This window comes from Seriola aureovittata, chromosome 21, assembly GCF_021018895.1.
Source record: "Seriola aureovittata isolate HTS-2021-v1 ecotype China chromosome 21, ASM2101889v1, whole genome shotgun sequence".
NCBI lineage: Eukaryota > Metazoa > Chordata > Actinopteri > Carangiformes > Carangidae > Seriola > Seriola aureovittata.
In genome coordinates, this window is record NC_079384.1 from 10,447,350 (window position 1) to 10,468,925 (window position 21,576).

Here is a 21,576-nt window from a genome sequence, read left to right on the forward strand (position 1 = left end):
GCGTCGATGGATGAAGGTGGCGTCACCACCGAACAGATGCTGTCAGAGGCTAATGAAGTTAACTCTGCTTACCCTCCTGTTACCCCACGCAGGAATTTGCAAACAAATACACACGCACGCACGCACGCACGCACACACACACACACACACAAACACACACACACACAACCAGACTGCTACAACCTTGCAGTTTTGCTGTTCAGTTCACACAAAAGCAGTAATCCCTATTAAAACCCCTTTTCTCAAGGGAATATTGAATAAGAATCAAAGTTTATATCCAAACTTTTTTTTTTAATTTTCAGACAAAATTTTCAAAATGTATGTATAAGATTTTGTGAGCCTTTTGTCTCCCTCCCTCCCACCCTCTCTCTCTCTCTCTCTCTCTCTCTCTCTCTCTCTTTTCACGTGACTTGGCTAAAGCTCAACTCAAAGGAGCTTTTCTCACCGCTTGCACCATGTACCCTCTGCAGCATCCATTGCTGCTGCTCTGACGACGGCCAGCACCCCCCCCCATCACCACCACCATTTCCCCCTGGTGAGAAAGTAGTTCGCTGATGGGTTTCAAAAGTCAGAGCGGCAGCACAATACAAAGAGACACTGACAACAAAAGATTCAGAATTTAATTGGAATCAATCGGCTCATTCCCACGTTTGATCCTCTACACACACACACACACGCACACGCACACGCACACGCACACACACACACACATCATATGCTCCACTTCACATGCTTAAATACGTGGCTATTTCCATAAAAAGCAACATGTGAAGCTGCATGACCATGTTTTGACCCACTTCTTTGGAATTCCACTGTTAATTGTTCTGTGAAGTATTATAAAGAGAGTACAGGCATCAAACACATTTGCATGACTGCAAGACAGACAGACACACACACATACACACACTCACTGTTCATTTACAATCTAACGTAAAGCAAAGCTGCAATTCATCAGTTGGCGATTGAGAATTTATTCCAAAGTATTCTATATCTTACAACTGAATTTGAGAGAAATTATGTTCTATAAATGACCAAACACTAAATCACAGGAGCTCATACGGTCAGGTGTCACCCAGCCAACACCCGTACAACAAACACTTAGTATCAGTGAATCACACACACCTGTGAATGAATGCCAGCGATCAGAGAGACTAATTACTCAGTGCAAACAACAACCTGCTGTTAAAAACCTCATCGTGGTACGAGGCCAGCAAATTCAAATAGTCAAACTAGTTTTCGAATTATTGCTCTATGAATTTTATTCCCAGCTGTTGCTTGAGTCCCCAAAGTCAGAAAATCTCTGAGCAGAACTCAGGCCAGCTCATTTCCCTGTCGATTAAGTCCAGTCAGCTGTCACTTCATTACTGTCTAGCTGCAGGCCGATTTTTAGCACCTGTTGATTGCTAACCAATTCAATATCTGCAATAATGTGAGGGATAGAGGACCAAATGTGTGAAGTAATTATACAAAAAAAAAAAACTCAACAGCATCCATCACTCTTAATTAAACCGACCAAAAAATGGCAGTGCTGTTCTTACAGCCTCACCTCAGCATAAAGGGAGGAGGGTGAAGTGTTTGTATAGATCTGGATGTGTTTGGCCCTTGTACAGCACACAGTAAGCCTTAGCTCTATACAGTAGACTCAGACACACACACATAAAGAATTAGAGCGACACGGAAGAAATACATTTTAGTGTAATCAATATTATGGTGAGAAAAACGGGGGGGAAAGAGGGGCCATGACTCTGCAGGGGGTTATGGGTGTCTGTACAGAGATCTGGCAGCATGAGGGTTAATAAATGAGTTACATTCAAACGCTGACCTGGTTCCACATATTAGAGAGTTTGGAAAATAAAACAAAGAGATTGCCTGTGTACTCTGTTGAAATGTACAGGGTTATGGATTAATTGGGTTAATGAAGGCAGGAGAACTGTGCTCCTTTGATTCCCTTCCTTCACTCTGTGTCTTTTCTCCCTGTCCACCCGTAATGCAGAAAGGAACTGAAAAAGTCTTTTAATTGATTCTGATTCCGTTACTAATTAGCTGTCATCCGAATCTTTATGTACCCTTTTTCTGACAGGTCCTACAGAATGACCTTGGTTTTTATTGCTCTCTGTGGAGCAAAAACTGAGCTGCTTCACTGAAAAGAAAGCCTCAGCATATACAAGAACACAAATGTAAACAGCAAAAACCCTAAAGACAACGTCTGTGCAGGAAAAACTTTCTGTTAAGGCTTCAATGTTAACAAATGTACTTGCACAAGCTTGAGGAAATGTAGAAAACCCACAATAAATGCAGTCAACAAATGTTGAAGCAACCTGGTGGACCGTTTGTTTCAAAGTGGTAAAAGATAATCAGACAATGTGTATCTTTTCTTTTTGCCCTACTCAAGCCTCACTTGAACACAAACTCCCAGCCTTAAGTCACAGGCTTCAACAGGTGGAATCAATACTGTGGAGTAGAGCAGGGGCAGGGGCCGGTTTCCAAAAAAACAGCAGTCAGAGAATCTCATATATCTTTGCAGAGTAAAACCTGGAATAGCTCATTTTAAACTCAGTCCATGTTCCAGATTTGGGGAGGTTTGGATTTACTCAGTTAAGTTATCCAGAGACTTTGGCAAACCTGCTTCTTAAAACAGGAGCCTTAAAAATTTAGTAAATGGTTTTAAGTTGAAACCAGCTCTTTATCCTTACCCAACTCCTTATGAATCATGTTCAACACTAAGCTCGCACTAAGCAGACTGATCTGGGTCTGTCACAACAGGGAGTGTATTTTATGGCAACATAAAATGACACAAACCAGACATCATCTCCCACTACGCCTCGCCTCCTATCTTCAGACACCCAGTATGACTACAGTCACAGTCACAGCAGATATATTAGCACGGGTCATCAAGGGTTTGACTAAAACAAAGTAGTGGATATCAGCTCGAGCAAACAAATGACAGCTCAGTGAGAAAATAAGCTTTCCAAAAGATTAGTGAGACTGTGACTGGAGGGTTTATGAGATGAATCCCTGGGTATCACTAGGCAAAAAAAAAAAAAAAAAAAAAGATCAAAAAATGGTATGTTGATAATTGCAGATTTAATTTTACAGTCCTTTATGAGCCTTCCTGTAAAAACAAACATCAGAAGAAACACTTTCCCTAGAATTCACTGACGCCCTCCAAGCCTCTACATTTTCACTGCCTCGTACAGAGAGAGAGAGAGAAAGGAAAGCAAAGGGGAGAACGGAGAAGATGATGAGGCGTCACCCACCTGCTGCTCACAACTTTCTTCAAACCCCTTCAAAAACAAACACGCCCCTCCTCTCTCTCTCCACACACACACATGATGGTTCAAACAACGCCATCCATTCTAAGATAGTCCATTGTCAATCTGAAGTCCAGCTCCTGAGCCTTGTGGAGGACTGTGCGTCCTGCTGCAACAACTCCATTCCAGAGTTCCAATTACCATGAGAATGGATGGGAACCCACTGTGATTACACACACACAGACACAGACACACACACACACACCAGGGAGGACCACCACTCTGGCAGACATTAAAACCTGGAGCTGGACTCACAGAACAGGTGTCCCAAATCCAGATTATGTACCATCCTTCATATTACACTGTGCTAGTAAACAAAAATATCCACATACTTCGCCGTTCTATACTCACAGGAAATGATACGAAACATGTGAAGTTGGATGTGAGTCATATGTTACGGCCAACTGAACTTCACAAGGAGACAATGAAAAAAAAAATTCCTACGTTTTATTACTTTTTTTTACTGTTTTGTTTTCTCTATTTTTTTGGCATTGTTTCACGAGCCACCCACAATTTATTCATTTTTTCCATCTGTGAGCAAGCCCCTCCATTTCCTTCGTACATTGCATTGTGGGAGAATAGTGTGCATCAGCAGCACACTCAAAAATCAAAGGTTTTTATCTGCATGCCGTCTGATTGGAGTATACTTTAGTTTGTCACTTCTCTAATGTGAACACAGTTTACCTGTTGTGAGCCTCATGCTTCACCAGCCTTTATCTTTGCCTTTTAAAGTTACAATGTTACATTATCTATCCTCAATACACATGTTGATCTCTGTACATCATGTTAATGCCTATGATACTGAAACTATCAGTTTTCACAAGACTTAATGATCTTATTGTAGTTTCATATTTCAGATCTTGATGTATTTGTTGTGAAGAGTCAGAGAATGGCCGCTCTGGTTTTGCCTCCTTTGAGTTCTAATGTTGCTTTTCCAATGGATCTAATCATTTTTTTTGAGTTGCTATGACTCATGAACTCACATTTAGCTACTTGAACATCTATTGGGAGTTATACTAAAGAAGAATAGATCCATTCAAGTCAGGTCCAGTTCTGTGATGGGTCTGTTTCATGTTTCACAATCTGCTGACACCTGACCAGGCTCCTCCTCTGACAGGCTGAAATCTATCAAAAATGATGAGACTTGGATACAACATATACCCATTAGTCTTCCCAAGTTTAGGATATTTAAGGATATTTCCAATAATATATATATATATATATATATATATATATATATATATATATATATATACATGATCTAAAAACACAAGAATATTCTTTCTTTTTCTCTCTTTATAAGATTTATCTCTTTTGCACAACTGCAGCAAAACCAGTTTTCATGTAACACTTCTCTGAATTCACCGTCTACAGTCAACGTGCTGCACTAATAGCCATGCAAAGTCAAAAAAAAAAGTTTGCCCTGCACTGAGCGCTCTGAGGTCAGACACAATCAGTGCTGTGTGCTTTCTGCTCCAAAGTTCACAGCAGAATGCACAGTCGCCAGGGCAACAAGAATAGCGGGGGCCCTCCTCATATCAAGCCAAGTTTTTAGAGAGCAGGGAGTGGCTTTGCTCAAACGATCACATGGACAACTCTCCATGTGAATATGTGTATGTGTGTGTGTGTGTGTGTGTGTGTGTGTGTGTGTGTGTGTGCGTGTGTGTGTGTGTGTGTGTGTGGGAATGTGTGTGTGGGTGCTCAGTTGGGACATGAAGCTACTTGAGATTAACTTCATACAAGCTCCCAGACTCTGAGAAATGCCAACAATATTTACCTAACAACCTGCAACGAGCCGTGACTTGCAATTATTACTGGATATATTATAAGAAAAAATCCATGATGGCGGTAACTTACATAAGAAAACAATGCCAGGACAGGCAGTGTAAATATCAGCAAGACTTTTAAAGTCCCTCATAATGTGGCGCTTGCACACATTAACTTTGTGTTTTAGGGGAAAAGGAAGAACTAGTGTTTGTGTAAAACTTAACCACAGTTACATTTCTCTGTCGACACAAACAAAATCTCTGTGAATCATCCAATGATCTATATACACAAGAGCTTATATTTGGTTACATCCTCATCCCTTTGTTTTGATTTGAACCACCATGTGTGGTACCATGTAAACGTCGCTTGAAGGATGGACATAAGGGAGTTTATTCAGTTACATACCTTCCTGTTTATCTCTTTTAGGGTCAAATGTCAGAGGGTCACATTCCTGTCCCTGGCAAAATCTCACAGCAACCTCTATGTACCATTGTTTTGAATTCTTGGTAATTACAGCCACAGTTTAGTGTCCACTATCGGTCACACAATGACGTGCAGCTCTGCTGGTTTCCAGGTGGAGGAGGCTACAATCTAATTAACAAGTTGAATAAATGAGATGCTTCAATGTTGCGCTGCAAATAGGACGAACACTGCGATCTCTGGCTTCCTTGGAATTTCTCATTTTGTCTCATTTCTATGATGAACAATATCCAATTACTTCAAGAGACCATCGGTTTTGCATATGTGCAGCGCGAGCTTTAGGAGGAACCAGAACCATTAACTGAGGGGCCTATTCCAACAAAAAAGCTCCACTGTCTTCAAGTTAATGGAAAAGAAGACCACAGAGAGTCTCACAGGTGCTTCAGCGGCACAACGCTATAGTAAAAGAAGCCATTTAAAATAATTTAAAGTGGTCATAGATCCAAATGCTAAGGAAAAACTGTGACATTTTCTCAGTTTTTATATGGCCATTTTATACATAGAATAGACTAAAACCTTTAGTTTCCCTGTGTGAGAACTGCCTGGTTATTTTGAGATGACTGAATTTTCAGGATTCTATCTGTTGTTAATTGCAGGACAAGTAAAGACAGAGACCTGCCTGGGGCCGTATGAGTTTTCCCACAACTAAGTAAGAGAATTACGTTATGCTGTTCTTTACACTGCACTCTACACACAAAAAATAGCTGGGTGATTTCTTTATATTACACAAAAAACAACCTGACATTAAATGTATTATTGCAGTAAATGACAGAGGTAAACACCCTCTAACATATTTGATGGGATACATAAACCGATACTGGAAATACAACAAGTAAATCTAAGAGAAATACTACACTGATGGCTTTGTTCAGCACTGACGCCCTTATTTATTAACAAGAAAGAGTCTTTATCATTTTACCACAGAGGACAGTAAAAAAAATCACTCTACGTGTGAATATGTAAATGAATTAGTCCCCTAAGCTAATCAACTGTAACCACTGTGTCAATTTGTACACACACGAAAAAATAACAAGCGTGGTATCCTTTCTCACAAATTTACATTCAAACAAGTTCATTTGTTTAAGTTTGTTTATCAGACTGTGATACACCAACAACGGACATTTGTCAGGGACAAATGCTCACTGACAATAGAGCTTAGTGTTGAGAGGAGTAGTCGGAGCAAAAGACTGGGAGAATGACAGTGTCTCTCTGAGTTCATGGAGCTTAATCACATCAGAAAAAAAACAAACAAATGCATTCATCTAAGAGGCAGCAAGTGTTTGAATTCAGTTATGGAACTTAAATGTCAGTCTGGCTCAGAGTTCAACTGCACCTCACACATGATTGTATCACACTCACATGAGGTGTGACAACCATGTAAACCGGCTGTAAAACTTGGCTTTATCAACAGTAAACCAGTCCCGATGAGAAAAGGAAAGCCCACAAGGTCAAAGATAATTTTTTCTGTGTTTTCCCATACGTCTCTATCTGAAAAAAGTACAAATGACATAGGTCTTGTTATGTATATATAGGTACCAGTAGCATCCTCTAACCTGGACCTAAAGCATGCAGGAGTTTTGAACACTGATCCGCTGCAGTTACTTAAAATTCCTTGTGAAATATCTAAAAGCTTCTTCCACTATGATTGAACGAGGACTGTTGTGAAAGTCAACATCACTGCAGTTGGAAATCTTCAAATAATAAATGCTGATGACGCTTGCATGATGACTGAAGGAGCGCCCAGGATGAACCAAAAAAGAAAAGCGTTCACAGCAAGTCAGTGTGACTCATGCAGACTTTTGGACTGGTGAGCTCAATCATTTTTTTTTTGCAAAGTGACTTTTCGCCTCGCCAGCAGTGAGATAAGACGTCTTTAGGGCGATGTTGTCAGCCGATTTGAAATCTTGCCCAAAGATTTCCTGTCTTAACTCCTAACCCCCCACTACTCCACCTCCATCCCCCTGACCACCAATGGTAGTGACTGCTCAAGGATTACAGAGGACAACACAGCATACGCTGCATGATCATAGCTGGATGACGACACATTACTCACTCGCAAACACTGTAGATACAGCAGAAGAGAGGTTCAAAAGTTCAACCATGAAAGAAAATCATTGTGGACTCTTATGCCTACAACTATTTCATAATTCAATTTGTTTCCAAAATGAAATAGGTTCAACATGAACTGAGCTATTTATTCCTTCAAAAAACATGTTTTGCCAATCATGTTGCCCTCAGCACACGCACACACAGACACACACATAAAGTTCATAATACAAACTACAACTAGAGCTACAACTGTAAAAGCTACATGTATGTCAGCTGAAACATTGATTACCAGCTGCTGTTTATCTAATGCTGGATTACAGAGAACAAAGGCCCTTATACATGCTTAAGGCCCACCTCGAAAAGCCTCGGCCATCACCTCAATGTCACTGAATCACAGCGTAAGCCCAATAAGCACTGTAACAAGATGGTCTAATGTTTTTAGCCCTGCAATCAAATGCTTTTACTCAGGGCAAACCCCTGACCGGGCTGAAACAGTTTAACAAGATTAACGGATGACAAGACGCTGCGGCTGTAAGCGTGCATGTGTGTGTGTTTTGAAAAATGGCGTCATCTCTCCAATAAGCCTCCAAGGGTCTCTGTAACACACACACACACACACACACACACACACACACACACACACACACACACACACACACACACACACACACACACACACACACACACACGTACACACTGAGTGTGTCTAGTCCTGCAGTTAAGGAGACAGGCCAGTGCTGGCCACCGCCTGGCACCAGACAGACCCCCGCCATCCACTCACCATGCTGACGCTAGGGATTAATACTTGGACTCCAGAAATTGATGTGGGGTGGGGAGCCGATGTGTGTGTGTGTGTGTGTGTGTGTGTGTGTGTGTGTGTGTGTGTGTGTGTTTCTAGGTGACTGGGGGAGGGGTCGTGGGGCACCACCTGCTTCTTCTCAGACACAATGAATTGAGCCAGAGGAGTGCTCTCTCTTTCTTCAGTTCCTCATGAAACACACTTGCACACACACACACACACACACACACACACACACACACACACACACACAAACAAACACACCAACTCTGATGTTGTATTAGCTGCTGTTTGTTTAAAGGCTTTGACTGTTTATCGGTAAACACAAGTGAATCTTAAATCAGCCCTACACCCCCATGGTCACGTTTGTCAAACAACTCGGTCCACTTTGACCATTCCCACTCACAGGTGATTTTAACAGGGCTGTGTATTTAACCTTGATATTTTTTAAGTACTGACCCAAATGTGTATTCAGCATTAAGTATTAAAAATTAGAAGTCTTGGGCAAATATAACTGATCAGATGTTTTCTGAACTTAACCAGTGAGGCTTTCTGACTTTAGACTGTGTTTTATGTGGGCAAAGTTGTTCTTTCAACACTGATGCATTGCACAGTTTTTTTTTTTTTTTTTTAAATTAAAAGCGAGTTAAAACATAAACTAAATTAAATTACCCTAAACTTCCTCTACAAGTGGTGAAATGACGGAAGGTTTTGTTTTCCTACTTTTACCCCAACTGAATCATAAGATTGAACATTTTCAAATGACAGCCAGCCATAGATTGTATGGTTTTATAAAGGTACGCCTTTCCTTCACTCTATTTGTGTCTCACATGTCTCACAATCACAAAGTCCTATTATTTATTTATCATTTTAAAAGTTATTTTAGCAAGAGTTTGTATACGCAATATACTAGATATTACACTAAAAGAGAGGCACCTCAGTCGCCATGGATTCTGTTGCTTTATGTAGTGAGTTTCTATGTGATCCCTGTCTGAAGAAAACAACCAAGACAGGAAAAGACAGACCTTTCAGTCAAGAACTGACCAGACTGGTTATGGGTCCATATGGCATCAGTGATGCAGAATATGGCAGCAAACAGGAAAACCCACAGACTGAAGGAATGACAGAGAAAACAAAAACCAAGAACCCTCAAAACCTGTTCTGCAGGTTCTTCCACCTATAAATACCTGACAACACATTTTCTTGTGAGATAGGCGGCAGTGACACACACACACACACACACACACACACACACACACACACACACACACACACACAGGCTCCAGCACACACTTTCTGAGTAGGTGACTCTGGCTAGTCAGCACTTTGAAACCCCCACCATTGATTAGAAGAGCACCTCTGGAGGTCACCAATGACAAGATTTGAGACACTGGAGACGGTCGACCTCTCCACCCCGTTTCATCTACACGGGTTGGGAACGGCAAGAACACTTTCAAAGCATGTGTCCTCTTTTGTTTTTCAAGATGTGTTTAGCGAGGATGAGTTGTACCTGAGCCTTTCATCTTACTGTTGATGAATTGCAGAGAGGTATCGACCCTCCCACAATCAGATTTAGAAATGATCACACAGACGTACTCTAAGTACCTCATTCTGTGTAAACACAGGAAGTGGAGTACCTTCTCTCACATGACAATATCCTGGTGTTTACCTTGTTTTTGTTTCCTGGTGGTGGCAAACTGGGACTTTTGCAGGGAGCTCGGAGCTGTCTTCCTGTAGAAGCTGTTCCGATCTAGCGAGCCCACATAATAAACAGGCTTGCGACCCCGTCTTGAACCTATGCTCCCAGCGCTGGACTCGTATCCCTTTTCCAGCTCGTCACTGTGCCGGTATATAACAGGATCCTCAAAAGAGTGCATCTCCCTGAGCGCCAGCTTCTGGTTCTGCTCCTCAACCCATTCCTCGCAGTGGGTCTTGCGATCTTTTTTAATGTATTCCTCATATCGCGAATCTACGGATATTGAACGTAAATCTCGATATCTGTCTCTGGGCTTGTGGTGGGAACGTTCCCCTTCTTTTCTGGATCCGTAGCGGTCGTCATTCTCATGGTCGTAGTGGTCCACATCCCTTCGCTCATAATGCTCCCTGGCTTTGTAGTTGTCCCTCCTTCTCTGGTCGTAGTGCTCATCTCTCCTGTCATCATCTGTATCTTTGTACCTGTTATAGTGGTCTCTCTCCCTGTAACCACCATGTTCATCAAGTTCATAGTCATACTGGCCCCTTCTTTTACTAGTGTAAATGTCCTCACCCCTTGGATTGTAGGCATCCCTGTATTTGCTGATATCTTCTCTGCGGTCATATCGATCCTCTGCACGCCGGTCATGGTAATCGTCCCTGCGTCTTCGTTCATCATAGAAGCGGTCGTCATCTCTACGTTGGTAGTATTCTTTTTCTCTGGAGCGATGACTCTCTTTAGAGTCATAGTACTCCCTGTCATGGTCATAGTAGTGATCACCGTCCCTGTAATTGTCTCTGTGAGCATTAGTGTCTTTATGATCATGGTAGTCTTCATACTCACTGTTGTAACTGTCATGCTCTCTGGGATCATGCTTTGGGTGTTTCCTGCTGTCATAATATTGCTGCTCTCTGTCGTTGTAGTGTTCATTGTATTTCCTGTCATAATGATCTCTGTACTTGTATTTGTCTTTATGATCATACTCCTCCAAGTCTCTGTGACTCCTATAATCGTAACGCTCAGAGCTATGGTCATTCTCTCGAACCCAATCTTCCCTTCTTCTTCGGTCCTCGTCCAGTTTACCATACCCCTCATGAGTTCTGAAGTCATTATTCTCTTTTTCTTGTGGCACTCTGCTGTAGTCCTGGTGACTGTAATTCTCTGGGCCCTGGTAGAAACAGTTTTTACCTTTCCATTCAGATACCCTAATGTCTAGGTGACCATCCTCTGAGCCAGGATGGAAGTAAATGTCCTGGCCTTGAGGTTTCTTGTCTTTAAAGGCTGCCTTGTGCCGGTCATCATACTCCCAGTTGGGTTGTTGGCAGACATTGGCCTGTCTAATTTGGGCTTGGTCCCCCCATTGTACTGGCCATGGAGCTGGCACATGCACTGGAGGTGGCACTGGCCCACCTACAGGCATCATCATGCCGCCATGTACTGGCATTGGGCAGCCTGGAGCTGGAAGTGGGTCACCAGGACTTGGCACCATGACTGGTCCCTGTGGGTGGCCAGGAGGAACTACTCCGTACCCAGGATATCCAACCTGTTGCTGCTGAAGCTGCAGATGCTGTAGTTGTTGTATCTGTTGTAAATGGGCCATCCTCTCCCTCTCTCTGGCCCAGCCAGCATCCCCCAGCTCCTCCACGCTCTTCCCTCTCCTTACCGTGGCAGCAGCTGCATAGTTCCAATCCACTGGACCAAACATGACTGGATTGCCATAAACCACCGGGCTCTTCATGGCTCTTGCTGCTTAAATCAGCCTACCAGGTGCTGATACAGTTTCTTGTTCAACGGGGCTTACTCTCTCTTTCCAAAGTCCTGCATTCCATAACAAAGCGTTGTGGGAGACTCCACCTGTCAGGCATATTGTCTGTAACTCTCCCACTTGTTTTCTATGTCTCCTCTCCACTGCCTCAGCAGGACTGCCTGGCCCAAGCACCTCCCAGCCCACAGTGTAACTGAATCACACCCTCCCCACAGTCGTCTCAGCGAATCGTGGAAGGAAAGGGGGGGTAGGGTTATTGAAGGAGGGGCCTCCTTGGGTTAATGATTCAGTGGAGTCACATGAGTGGAGGATTAGCCCAATAGCCCCTCCCATTGTTTCAATTGGCTAGTACCTCTGTTTGCAGGAAAACAGTCTGCCAGGAGATTTTCTTTGATGGCGTATGGGGACTAACTTCACTTCACTTTGGCACCAAATGTGTTTTCCACTGCCACAAACAATCCTTCATCCTTCCATGTATCCTGTTTGCTTTGTTTTTGCTCTTTCCCGACACTGCTATGTTCACCAGGCGATTCATGCTGGCCGCAGTCACAACAGCAATGATAAACCTCATTCCTGTCTGTGTACAACCAGTTCTAACTTTCCTATTCTAACTTTCAACACTGGTCCAAAGGCCATGGCATTTGTGGGTAAACTGAAACTGACCTCAGTCCAGAACTTTGACTTTGTCCTACATTTCAGGGAGGAGCACTTTTCTATTGAGGTAATGACTGATTGAAAGAGTGTGAAGTAGAAAAGAAGTGAAAGTAAAAGAACTAAAGATAGTTATTATATTTAGATATTTCAAGCGAGTAAATGAGTGTGCAGAGGGAAATGTTTTCAAGAGAACACAACCTGATTATGCCAGAGCAGCTACTGAAAAAGTAGCTGCTGGTGTGTACAATGAGCTATTGTTGGAGACTGTCCCCACTCTCTGAAGAGACACGATCTTTTAGTGTGAGAAAAAACTCAGGCCTATTCATAAAGCTGGAGTATAATATATCCCTCCCCCCTTAACTCTCCATGAAAGAGGCAAGCACTAAAGGGGACAGGTTTAAAGAACTTTGCATACACTCAAAATGCACGTGATACACACAGGCACACACACACACACACACACACACACACACACACATGTGTGATAGTATCAATTTACCATCAACCCAAACAATCTAAATTATTATTAGAAGTTGGCACGTTGTTGTCCTCTGAATAGGTTTTTTTTGTTTAGAATAGAATAAAATCCAGTGCAATGTTTGGTTAAACTGGTGTCAAGTTAGTCCAGCCAAGACGAACCCTATCACAAACCAGGAAATCAATATGAGGAAAAAAAACGAAAGCAGGGAATTAGAAACTTACTGGTGAGAAAAGTAAGAAGCTCCTTACTTCAATAAAAAAGCTTCAATCAGTCTATGTAAATCCTATGTAAATAGTTTTTGTAAAGAAAATGCTACTTTATGTTACTGCAAAGAATTAAGATGCAAATTTTTTTTTAAGAGTTTCGCAAGGTAAGGCTGAGCACAGAAATCTGTTTTAGACATTGTTCTATTCTTATGTAAGGCTGTTTAATTATCAGTGCCCAACATCTCATCTTTCAGTAGCAGCACACGACCGAAACTGTGTGCTTGTGTACATGTGTCAACGGTAGGAATGTCAAATGCAGCATTCCTCTCCTTGGCTGTGTTAGTTTATGTAAATGAAGCTGTCTAGCTATTAACCGACATCCTGCACATCAAGAACAAGTGGTGTGATGTCCAGGGATAAGGTCATATATCAAGCCGTCTGCAGCCTAGAAGTCTCCCAGTTTGTAAGGCTGACTGAGGGAAACCTGAAGCTGAAACGGATCCTGAAAACAGTGTTAAACAGATCCGGCTGTGGTGTCATAAAAGCTGAGGGATGTATTTTAATAGTGGGTTTAAAGAATTAAAGCAGGCTGAAGGTCGAAGAGCTTAAAGAAGAAAAGAGGTGGAGATGTCGGAGATGGTGTGTGAGAAAAAGAGGGCTCCGCCACCATGCCCGTTTTAAACGCCAACAAAGGCTTCAGCGAATTATATGACCCAACTGATATCAGCCATGATATGATGCACTTACATGCATATCTGGCCAGCCGCTGCTACACAAATATAGCACAATATGTTTCATAATTCCATTTCCATCAAAATGAGATTTTTTTTTTACTTTCTGTCAAGTTTCAGCTGAAGGTTTGTCCAATGAAACTCTATATTGAAAGTGTCACCACACACGCTTTAACAAAGCCATGTAGGACTGTGCAGTAAGTCCACATCCTAGTTCACTGACATTGATTGCATTGTGATGGATTTTGCAAAATGTGGTTGTCCAAAATAAAAGCTCCTGAGCAATTGTGAAACAACTCTAACTAAATCAGTTATTGAAGTCATATTGTGAAGTTTCGTCAGATGTAGTTTGTCACAGTAATTTGTAACATCAGTTTGCTGTGATATATACTGCATGCAAGTAATTCAAAATAAACCGAACCTTTTAAGATATTTAAGATTTCAGTTTTTAAGATACAGAACACCAAAATGAAGAATCAAACTGAGTACGTGCAGTATGAGATTGATTCTTTCTGAGATTTCTTTCTTTGAGCTCTAGTATTTAGTGTCCTTAAGTTTCTATGAGGATTTTGAATGGGCCTCTGCACAGCTAAGTGCAGGCAAAGTGAGCTCAGTGTTGAAGCTACTCCCTGCCTTGTAATAATAAGCTGCCATTGTCTCTGAAACGTCAAGCTCAGGAACACACCCTGCAAAAGCACGAAAAAACACTCACTCCTGGGTGAGTGTGTGTGTCTGTATGTGTGTGTGCACACATAGCGATAGGATGACAAACACATTTTTTGAAACAAAGATCCTGAGACTATGCTTGATATACAGTATACACACCTTTCTGTGAGCTAAGCGTTAAAGGCAAAAAAGAAAGGGACACTTAATCGTCCTGCTGAAAGCTTTTGTGTCCGACTAATGTGCTGATAATTACCATATCAAACGTATTGCAATGGGCGTGTTCTTGGCTTTTTATCCTTTCCAGCTGCTGAATCTCAGCTACCAATCATGTCACCATCTTTGTCCATTCCCACATCTAACAGTGTGGCAAATATCAAAGGAGAACCTGAGACTGAATATTTAAATTTAATCCTGTGAAAGCAGGGTGGGAAAATTCCTATAGTGGATGAGTGAATGGAAACTATGTTTGTTTGTTTTTTGCATAACCCTGAGAGGCACATGCAGCCAATGTAACCTGTTCTTGCCCTCGGGCTGATTCCTCTCATTGACAGACATAAAGATCATGGATATACCTGCTGATGAGCATTGGAGAGTGACAGATAAAATCTAACAGGACATGAGTCATTTGAATGCAACAAAAGCACAAACAATAAACACAGATATTTACTCATCATTAGTGTATATTATAATAAGCAACCAATCTCATAGTATCAGATTTCTTTAGTGAGATGAGTCTAAACAAACACTGTGAGAAACTTTGTAAATTAAAAAGAAAATACAATTAGAATTTCTTTAATAGGCATGAAACTCAAACCTGGAGCAAAGTGTAAAATGAGAAACATTAACATTACAAAGCAGCCTGGTTGTTTCTGTGAATGGCAGTGATTAGACTGAAAGCTTCTAGATAAATGAAGACGTTTGTATGTGTGTGTGTGTGTGTGTGTGTGTGTGTGTGTGTGTGTGTGTGTGTGTGTGTCTTTGACAGAGAGAAATAGTGAGCTCTGCTGTCAGAAAGTTGATGCAAGCACATCCAACACCAAGTAGCATGTGCAGATTGGAAATGAGCAGTTTATTGATCCAGAACCAATAAGTAAAGCATGAGTGGGTGATATGGATAACATCCTGTCTGTTTTTGTGACACATGTTCAGGGAGTTTCTCCTTTCAAAAATGAAAAGTCAAAAATTGTAAAATGGATTACAGTTTTCATATTTCCACCCTGCTTCTCTCACGAAGAAGTGGAATCCTTAGGGGAAAAGTCCATTTGAAACATTCCCCATGATCACTGCCAACGCCCTTAAGCAAGGCACTAAATTACCAACCGCTGCTGTGACCCAATCGAAGTGCAGCTGTAGCTATGAGCAACTGCAATAATACTCCGTCAACACAACAGTGACTGTCAAACAGCACATGAGTCTGACAAATAACCCGTCAAACACCATGTTTAGTTCAAGCCTACCTGTCGCTCTGCTGGACCCGGCCTCCCAAGCCAGTCCAAACAGTGTGGAGAGGCGTGCCACGGGCCATGTCACAGCACGCCACAACCACACTTTGGGTCCTGCTCTAAAGTGGGACATAATCTGTCCGTCGAAAAATCCCAAAACCCACACCCACGCTGTCTTCAGTCTCCTTACTCCAGATAATGGAGGGAGATGATGAAAGGCGCAGAGTGAAGAAAGTCTGAGGGATGTGAACGAGGGAGTAAGAGAGACAGAGAGTGGAAAAAGAGACGGAGGCCCATGTGCACTGCTTACCCTCTCACTGTGTGCAGGAATGTACCTCGTACCTATGTGAAAAAGTGTTGGGCTTCCAAGGACAGCACTGAGCACCCAGATAGCGTGAGCTGGCAACAACAAATCCGAGCCAATTAGCTTCGGCTGATTGTGGTACAAGAAGTATCAGATATATATTTGTATGTCAGGGAAAAATTTAGGAATTTACTGTATCAGCCCAATTAATCAATTACATGTAGAAAGATTGATGAAAGTATAATGGGTTAAAAAAAAATCTGCAATACCTTTGTTAAAGCAAACCTGCAACTGAATCCTCACATTCAATAGAAGGTTTATAATGGCCGTTTTTGATGTATTGTGTGAATTCTAATAATCCACTGTATTTTACAGAAATAATGTTTGCCTTTAATTCTGGGGTTCAACTGTAGTCAAAGAAAATAATGCAGTAAACTAGAAATCAGTCAAACTAGATGAGATGTAAAAGCTGTTAACTATTAATACCTCTAAACATAATTCAACTCAGACCTAACTGAGTACTTTTCAACATTAACAATGTACAGAAAAAAAGCAAATGCACACGCACGCACACAAACACAAACACACACACACACACACACACACACACACACACACACACACAAATAAATATATATTAAATACACAATCCTCCTGATCATTGTGGGCAGTAAACAAGGAAACAGTGTTTGTGTGACAGAGGAATCAGAGAACAAGTCAGAGAGGAAATCTGGTAAGTACTGATGTCTCATTTTTAGATTCCTGTTATATTACATTTTGTCTTCAGCGACTTGCATATGAACTAACCTGCAGGCAACGGGCCTCTGAAATGAACAATGACATCAACGATAACAAATTCTGCTTTGTTTGTTTTCTCTTCGGCATTGTTTCAATGTAGAGTTAACCCATTTTGCTAGTAAACAGATTTTGGCCTACTTTTTAAAGTCTTTTTAAGTTTTTAGATTCAACCACTTACTATGGGAAAAATCAACAAGCGTTAAGTGTTACATCCAATCTACCTTGTCTCCAATATCCGTAAGTTTTATCACATTATCTATATCTCTAGAAAGCCCACTTGTGGGTCCATGTAAATACTCATAAAACTCCCAAATGCCATTGTGGCCCTAAGGGTTTAATGCCCAGACCTTTCTACTATGTCATTCCTTATCTCTCTCTCCTTTCAGTTCCTGTCATCTTAATACTGTTCATTATCCAATAAAGGCATGAAAGGTCCAAAAGAACACCTTTCCCACCCTGATGCACTCTCCTGCAGTCTTACCTTGTAGCTGCTGCTGCTCCAGGGCCAGCGTCTCCAGCGTGTAGTTGCAGAACTCCAGATTCTCCATGGCTTGCATGCGGGCCGTCTCATCCTCCTCCTCCTCCAACATGGCCCTGAGCTCCTCCGCCGTGTGCGCATATGCCTCCATGTCGTGCTCAACCTCTTGCAGCCGTAGCAACAGCTGGTACCTCTCCTCCTCTTCCCTCTGTCTCTGACTCTCCAACTCCATCTCTCTCTCCAGCTCTTTCTCTTCTTCCAGCTGGCACTGGATTTCATGTTCCTGGGCAGCTGCGAGATCGCCGAACTCCGCCTGCCCTTCCGTTATATCGTCGAGAAGGTTTACAGCTGGTTCGTCAGGGGTGTAGAAGATTGGGCTGCTGGTTGGAGGAGCAGCGTTTTGTCTCGGGCAACGAGGAGGGGGACGTGGAGCAGGGCGGGCTGGTTTGTATGCAGCCGGGGCTTGGGGACGCAGGACTCTAGGGCGAGGGGGAGGAGGGCGGAGGGTCCTACGCCTCTCTAGTGAGGAAGAGGCAGACTTAGATTGCAAGAGTTGGGACACCGGAGAGTGCGAGGAGCCTCGGATAATATCACTTTCATCGCTATACTCCAGAATGGAAAAGTGTCGTGAGATAGGGGACTGCTGGCTCAGGTCAACGACAGACGACATGTCCCTTGAAGCACCAGAGCTCATGTTGGCATCAATGTACGAAGTCGTTAAGCTTTTCTCGAATTCAAAAAGCTGCTGGGTAAGCTTGGCCTCCAAGTCACCGGCTGAGGTTGCTAGGGCATCTAAGGTGATGGATGTTGGCATCATCCCGTTGTAGCCGCGCACCGTCTGCTGGGAATGCGTCTGTGTCTCAGCGCCGCCCATCATCATATCAGCATCACTGACGCTAGCGTGGCGAGTCAGCTTCTTCTGTTTATGGGCTTCGACAAGGTTAATTAACGCCTGGCCGAGACTGGCGCCTCTGATGTTGGTGGCGGCACCGTCCGCTGGTGGCCTCTTGTAGTACCTGCTGTCTTTGGACCAACCAGAACGAGTGCTAGGGAGCGTTAGGCTATGAGTTAGTTTGGAGTGTAACGGCCGGGTGTTACCGTTTGTGTGGCTGGACCGACTTGTGCCAGAAGACGAGCCATGCTGCCTGTGGCTATGTGCAGGAAGGCTAGGCCGAGGTGGGAGTCTGGGCCTTGCTGGAGGAGTGGATTTGGGTCTCTCAGGCCCTCTTTGTGCCGGGGCGACAGGTCTACGAGGCTGAGAGTCTGGCCTGCTACCCCCTTCTCTCTGCGCTCGGTTGTTAGTTTGAGCCCCGGTGCTTTTGTTTTCACTTTGCCACCTCTGCTCCTCAGTCCTCTCAAAATAATCCAGGTCCCACACTGTGTGATCCTCATACGTCCTCCAGTCAGGGTCATCCTCTGCTCCATTGGGACATGAATGATCTGGGCTGTATTCAGAAGAGCAGCTGTTCTCCTTGTCTTCCTCTGGTTCGACAACATTTGTTTCTTCCGCTGTTTTCTGCCCGCCGTCATCTATTTTGACAAAACGATGAGGAAAAATACCCCGGTGCCCTCTCACCTCGCCCTCCAGCCAACCGTCTTCCAACGTGCTTATAACACGTATGCGGTCCCCCACATCAAAGTCCAACTCACCGGGCTCCATGGCCCGAAACTCATACAGTGCCACTCCATAGACACCGCCCTCCTCCTCTTCCTCTTCTTCTACTACATCCTCCTTTTGCTCCTCTTCCTCTCTCAGAAAAACCTCCCCTTCTTCCACACCCTCCTCCTCAGTGCCCTCCCCTGCATCATAAGGGTCCTCGTAGCTAAATTGTTGAGGGTCATCGTTCAAATACTGGCAGTCCACGGGCTCCTGTGGAGATCGAAGGGGAGCAAGGAGCTCCACAAACCCCTCTGGGAAGATTCCCCTGCGGCCCTCCAGCTCCCCCTGGAACCAGCCCGGCTCAGGCAGGCCTGTGATGATGATCAAGTCCCCCTCGCGGAAGTCCAGCTCCTCATTAAGCTGTGCATGGAGGTTCATAAGTGCCCGGGCCTGGCCTAGAGCATAGGGTGGGAGCTCTGAAGCCTGGGCCTGAGCTGAGCGCTCAGACAGCTGCCTGGAGCGACCTGAAAGGTTCAGCTCCTTCACACACGATGTGGGGAAGAGACCACGGACGCCCCAGGCATTACAGCCACGTTGCCATGTTTCCCCGAGGTCCATGGACCCTCCTGCCTCTCTGACTACTACATCACCTAGAAAGACACAGAGTAAAGACTGCGTTTAATCTTCATAATGCTGATAGGAGTCACATCAATGAAAATGTTTTCAGTCATAGTTAAATGCTAAATAAAAAGTTGCACGTTCTAAAATCAGTGAGTTTTTGTTCGCATGTGTTTTATTCTCATTTGAAACATATTCTTTGTGATTTTAGCAAAACAGAACAGAGGGGAGCTGTGGGCACTGAGAGAGACAAAGCAGGAATGCCTCTGCATATAAAGGTAATGAAAGCAGACACAGGCTGCCCTATTGATTACTCTAATCAATCTACAGTATATTGTTTATATTCTCTAATTAAGCCAGTTACGTAATTAGCAAACTAAAGAGCAAGTCCAGAGTCTGTGTTTGTGTGGAGGAGACAGGTGATCCTGGCAGAGAGCTCCATAGGCGCACTCTGCACTGCGGGGCTGAACTGGACATAATGGCTCAAGTAGCTTTGGTCACACTAAGGTGACATCTAAGCTATTTCAGATCACCTTCATTATTGCAATTCTAATAACTTAACTGGAGTCGGCACTGCTGCTTATATATCAAGAGAATGTCGACTGGTCGACTGGTCATGGAGGTCACATTCCAAAGACCTGCGGCTCCACCTCCCATTGTGTCTGCGACCACAACTGGAACACTGCCAATACCCCCATGGAAAATCATACTGGAAATGAACATTTCCACTCTCAGACAGCCAGTAGGGACTGTTTCCTATTTTCCCTCTGATCCAGGAAATGTATCTTATTTATGAAAAAAGAAAATACTGGAATATTGTTATTGACTAAATCTGATCATGGTTTAAATCAGGAATAAGATATAAAGTAAGAAATATAATGTCAAAAGAACAATGAATGAATTACTGATTAATTATTTAACATAACAGGGGCTGCTGAAGAGCAGAAGTGTGAGTTCCCATTGTGGACTCAATGTGTTTTAACACAACCAGCAGTGTTCTACTAAATTAATAGAAGATCTTTATTCTGTTCAAAGCAACTTTTAATCCAAAATTCAAATATATCTTCTCACAAAACTTTAACTACAGCTACGACTACTACTAGCACTTCTAATGGCATTAAAAGACAGCAATAAAAAGTTTTACCAATGTGAAGGATTGCTGCAAACATCAGTGTCGTATGCCTGAGAGTTTTGTTGAATGAAAAATCAGAAAAAAAAACCCAACAACAACAACTGATGCAATCATGTCAGAAGATTAAGGAATGTGAAAAGAAAACAGTAAGCCAGCTGCAGATAGTCCCTGTGGGCTTCAGTCTGGCATCTGGGGACATCTAGTGGGGAGTTCTGGAAATTAACCATGTGTGTTGTGTGTCACCATTGTGTGTGTCCCGATGTTTTTTTCTCCAGAGAACAAAAATTCTACAAATTTAAAGAAGAATAAAATCAATGAGAGCTGCGTGTCATCCCGCAGTAAATCTATACAGAAGCCCAAATACATGTAGATGGCTATAAAAATCTAAATTGTTACTAATTAGCTTATCGGACAATTTAAGATTTATGATGAGTGAGAATTTTCACATTTGTTCATTCAGTGTTTTTTTAATTAAATGGATTATACCAATGGGAGGAAAGTTTTGATCAGTATTTGCTGATCACAGTTAAAACAGCACAACGGACGCATCTCTTTCTTCATCCAAACAAGATGATTCCATTTATAAACATATGATAGACTCG

At 42.8% G+C, this 21,576-nt stretch overlaps 1 protein-coding gene across 4 annotated transcripts in view; it reads right to left on the reverse strand.

Annotated features, from left to right (window-relative positions):
* Window positions 1-21,576, reverse strand: part of dnmbp (dynamin binding protein) — a 48,061-nt gene that overhangs the window by 11,285 nt on the left and 15,200 nt on the right. For 3 of the 4 annotated variants that reach the window (XM_056366063.1, XM_056366062.1, XM_056366061.1), the window contains exon 4: window positions 17,628-19,874. In XM_056366063.1, the coding sequence (XP_056222038.1) occupies window positions 17,628-19,874 (2,247 nt within the window). Of the gene's footprint in view, window positions 1-10,075; window positions 12,039-17,627; window positions 19,875-21,576 lie in introns of those variants that run through there. The other variant, XM_056366064.1, reaches the window with a different exon arrangement.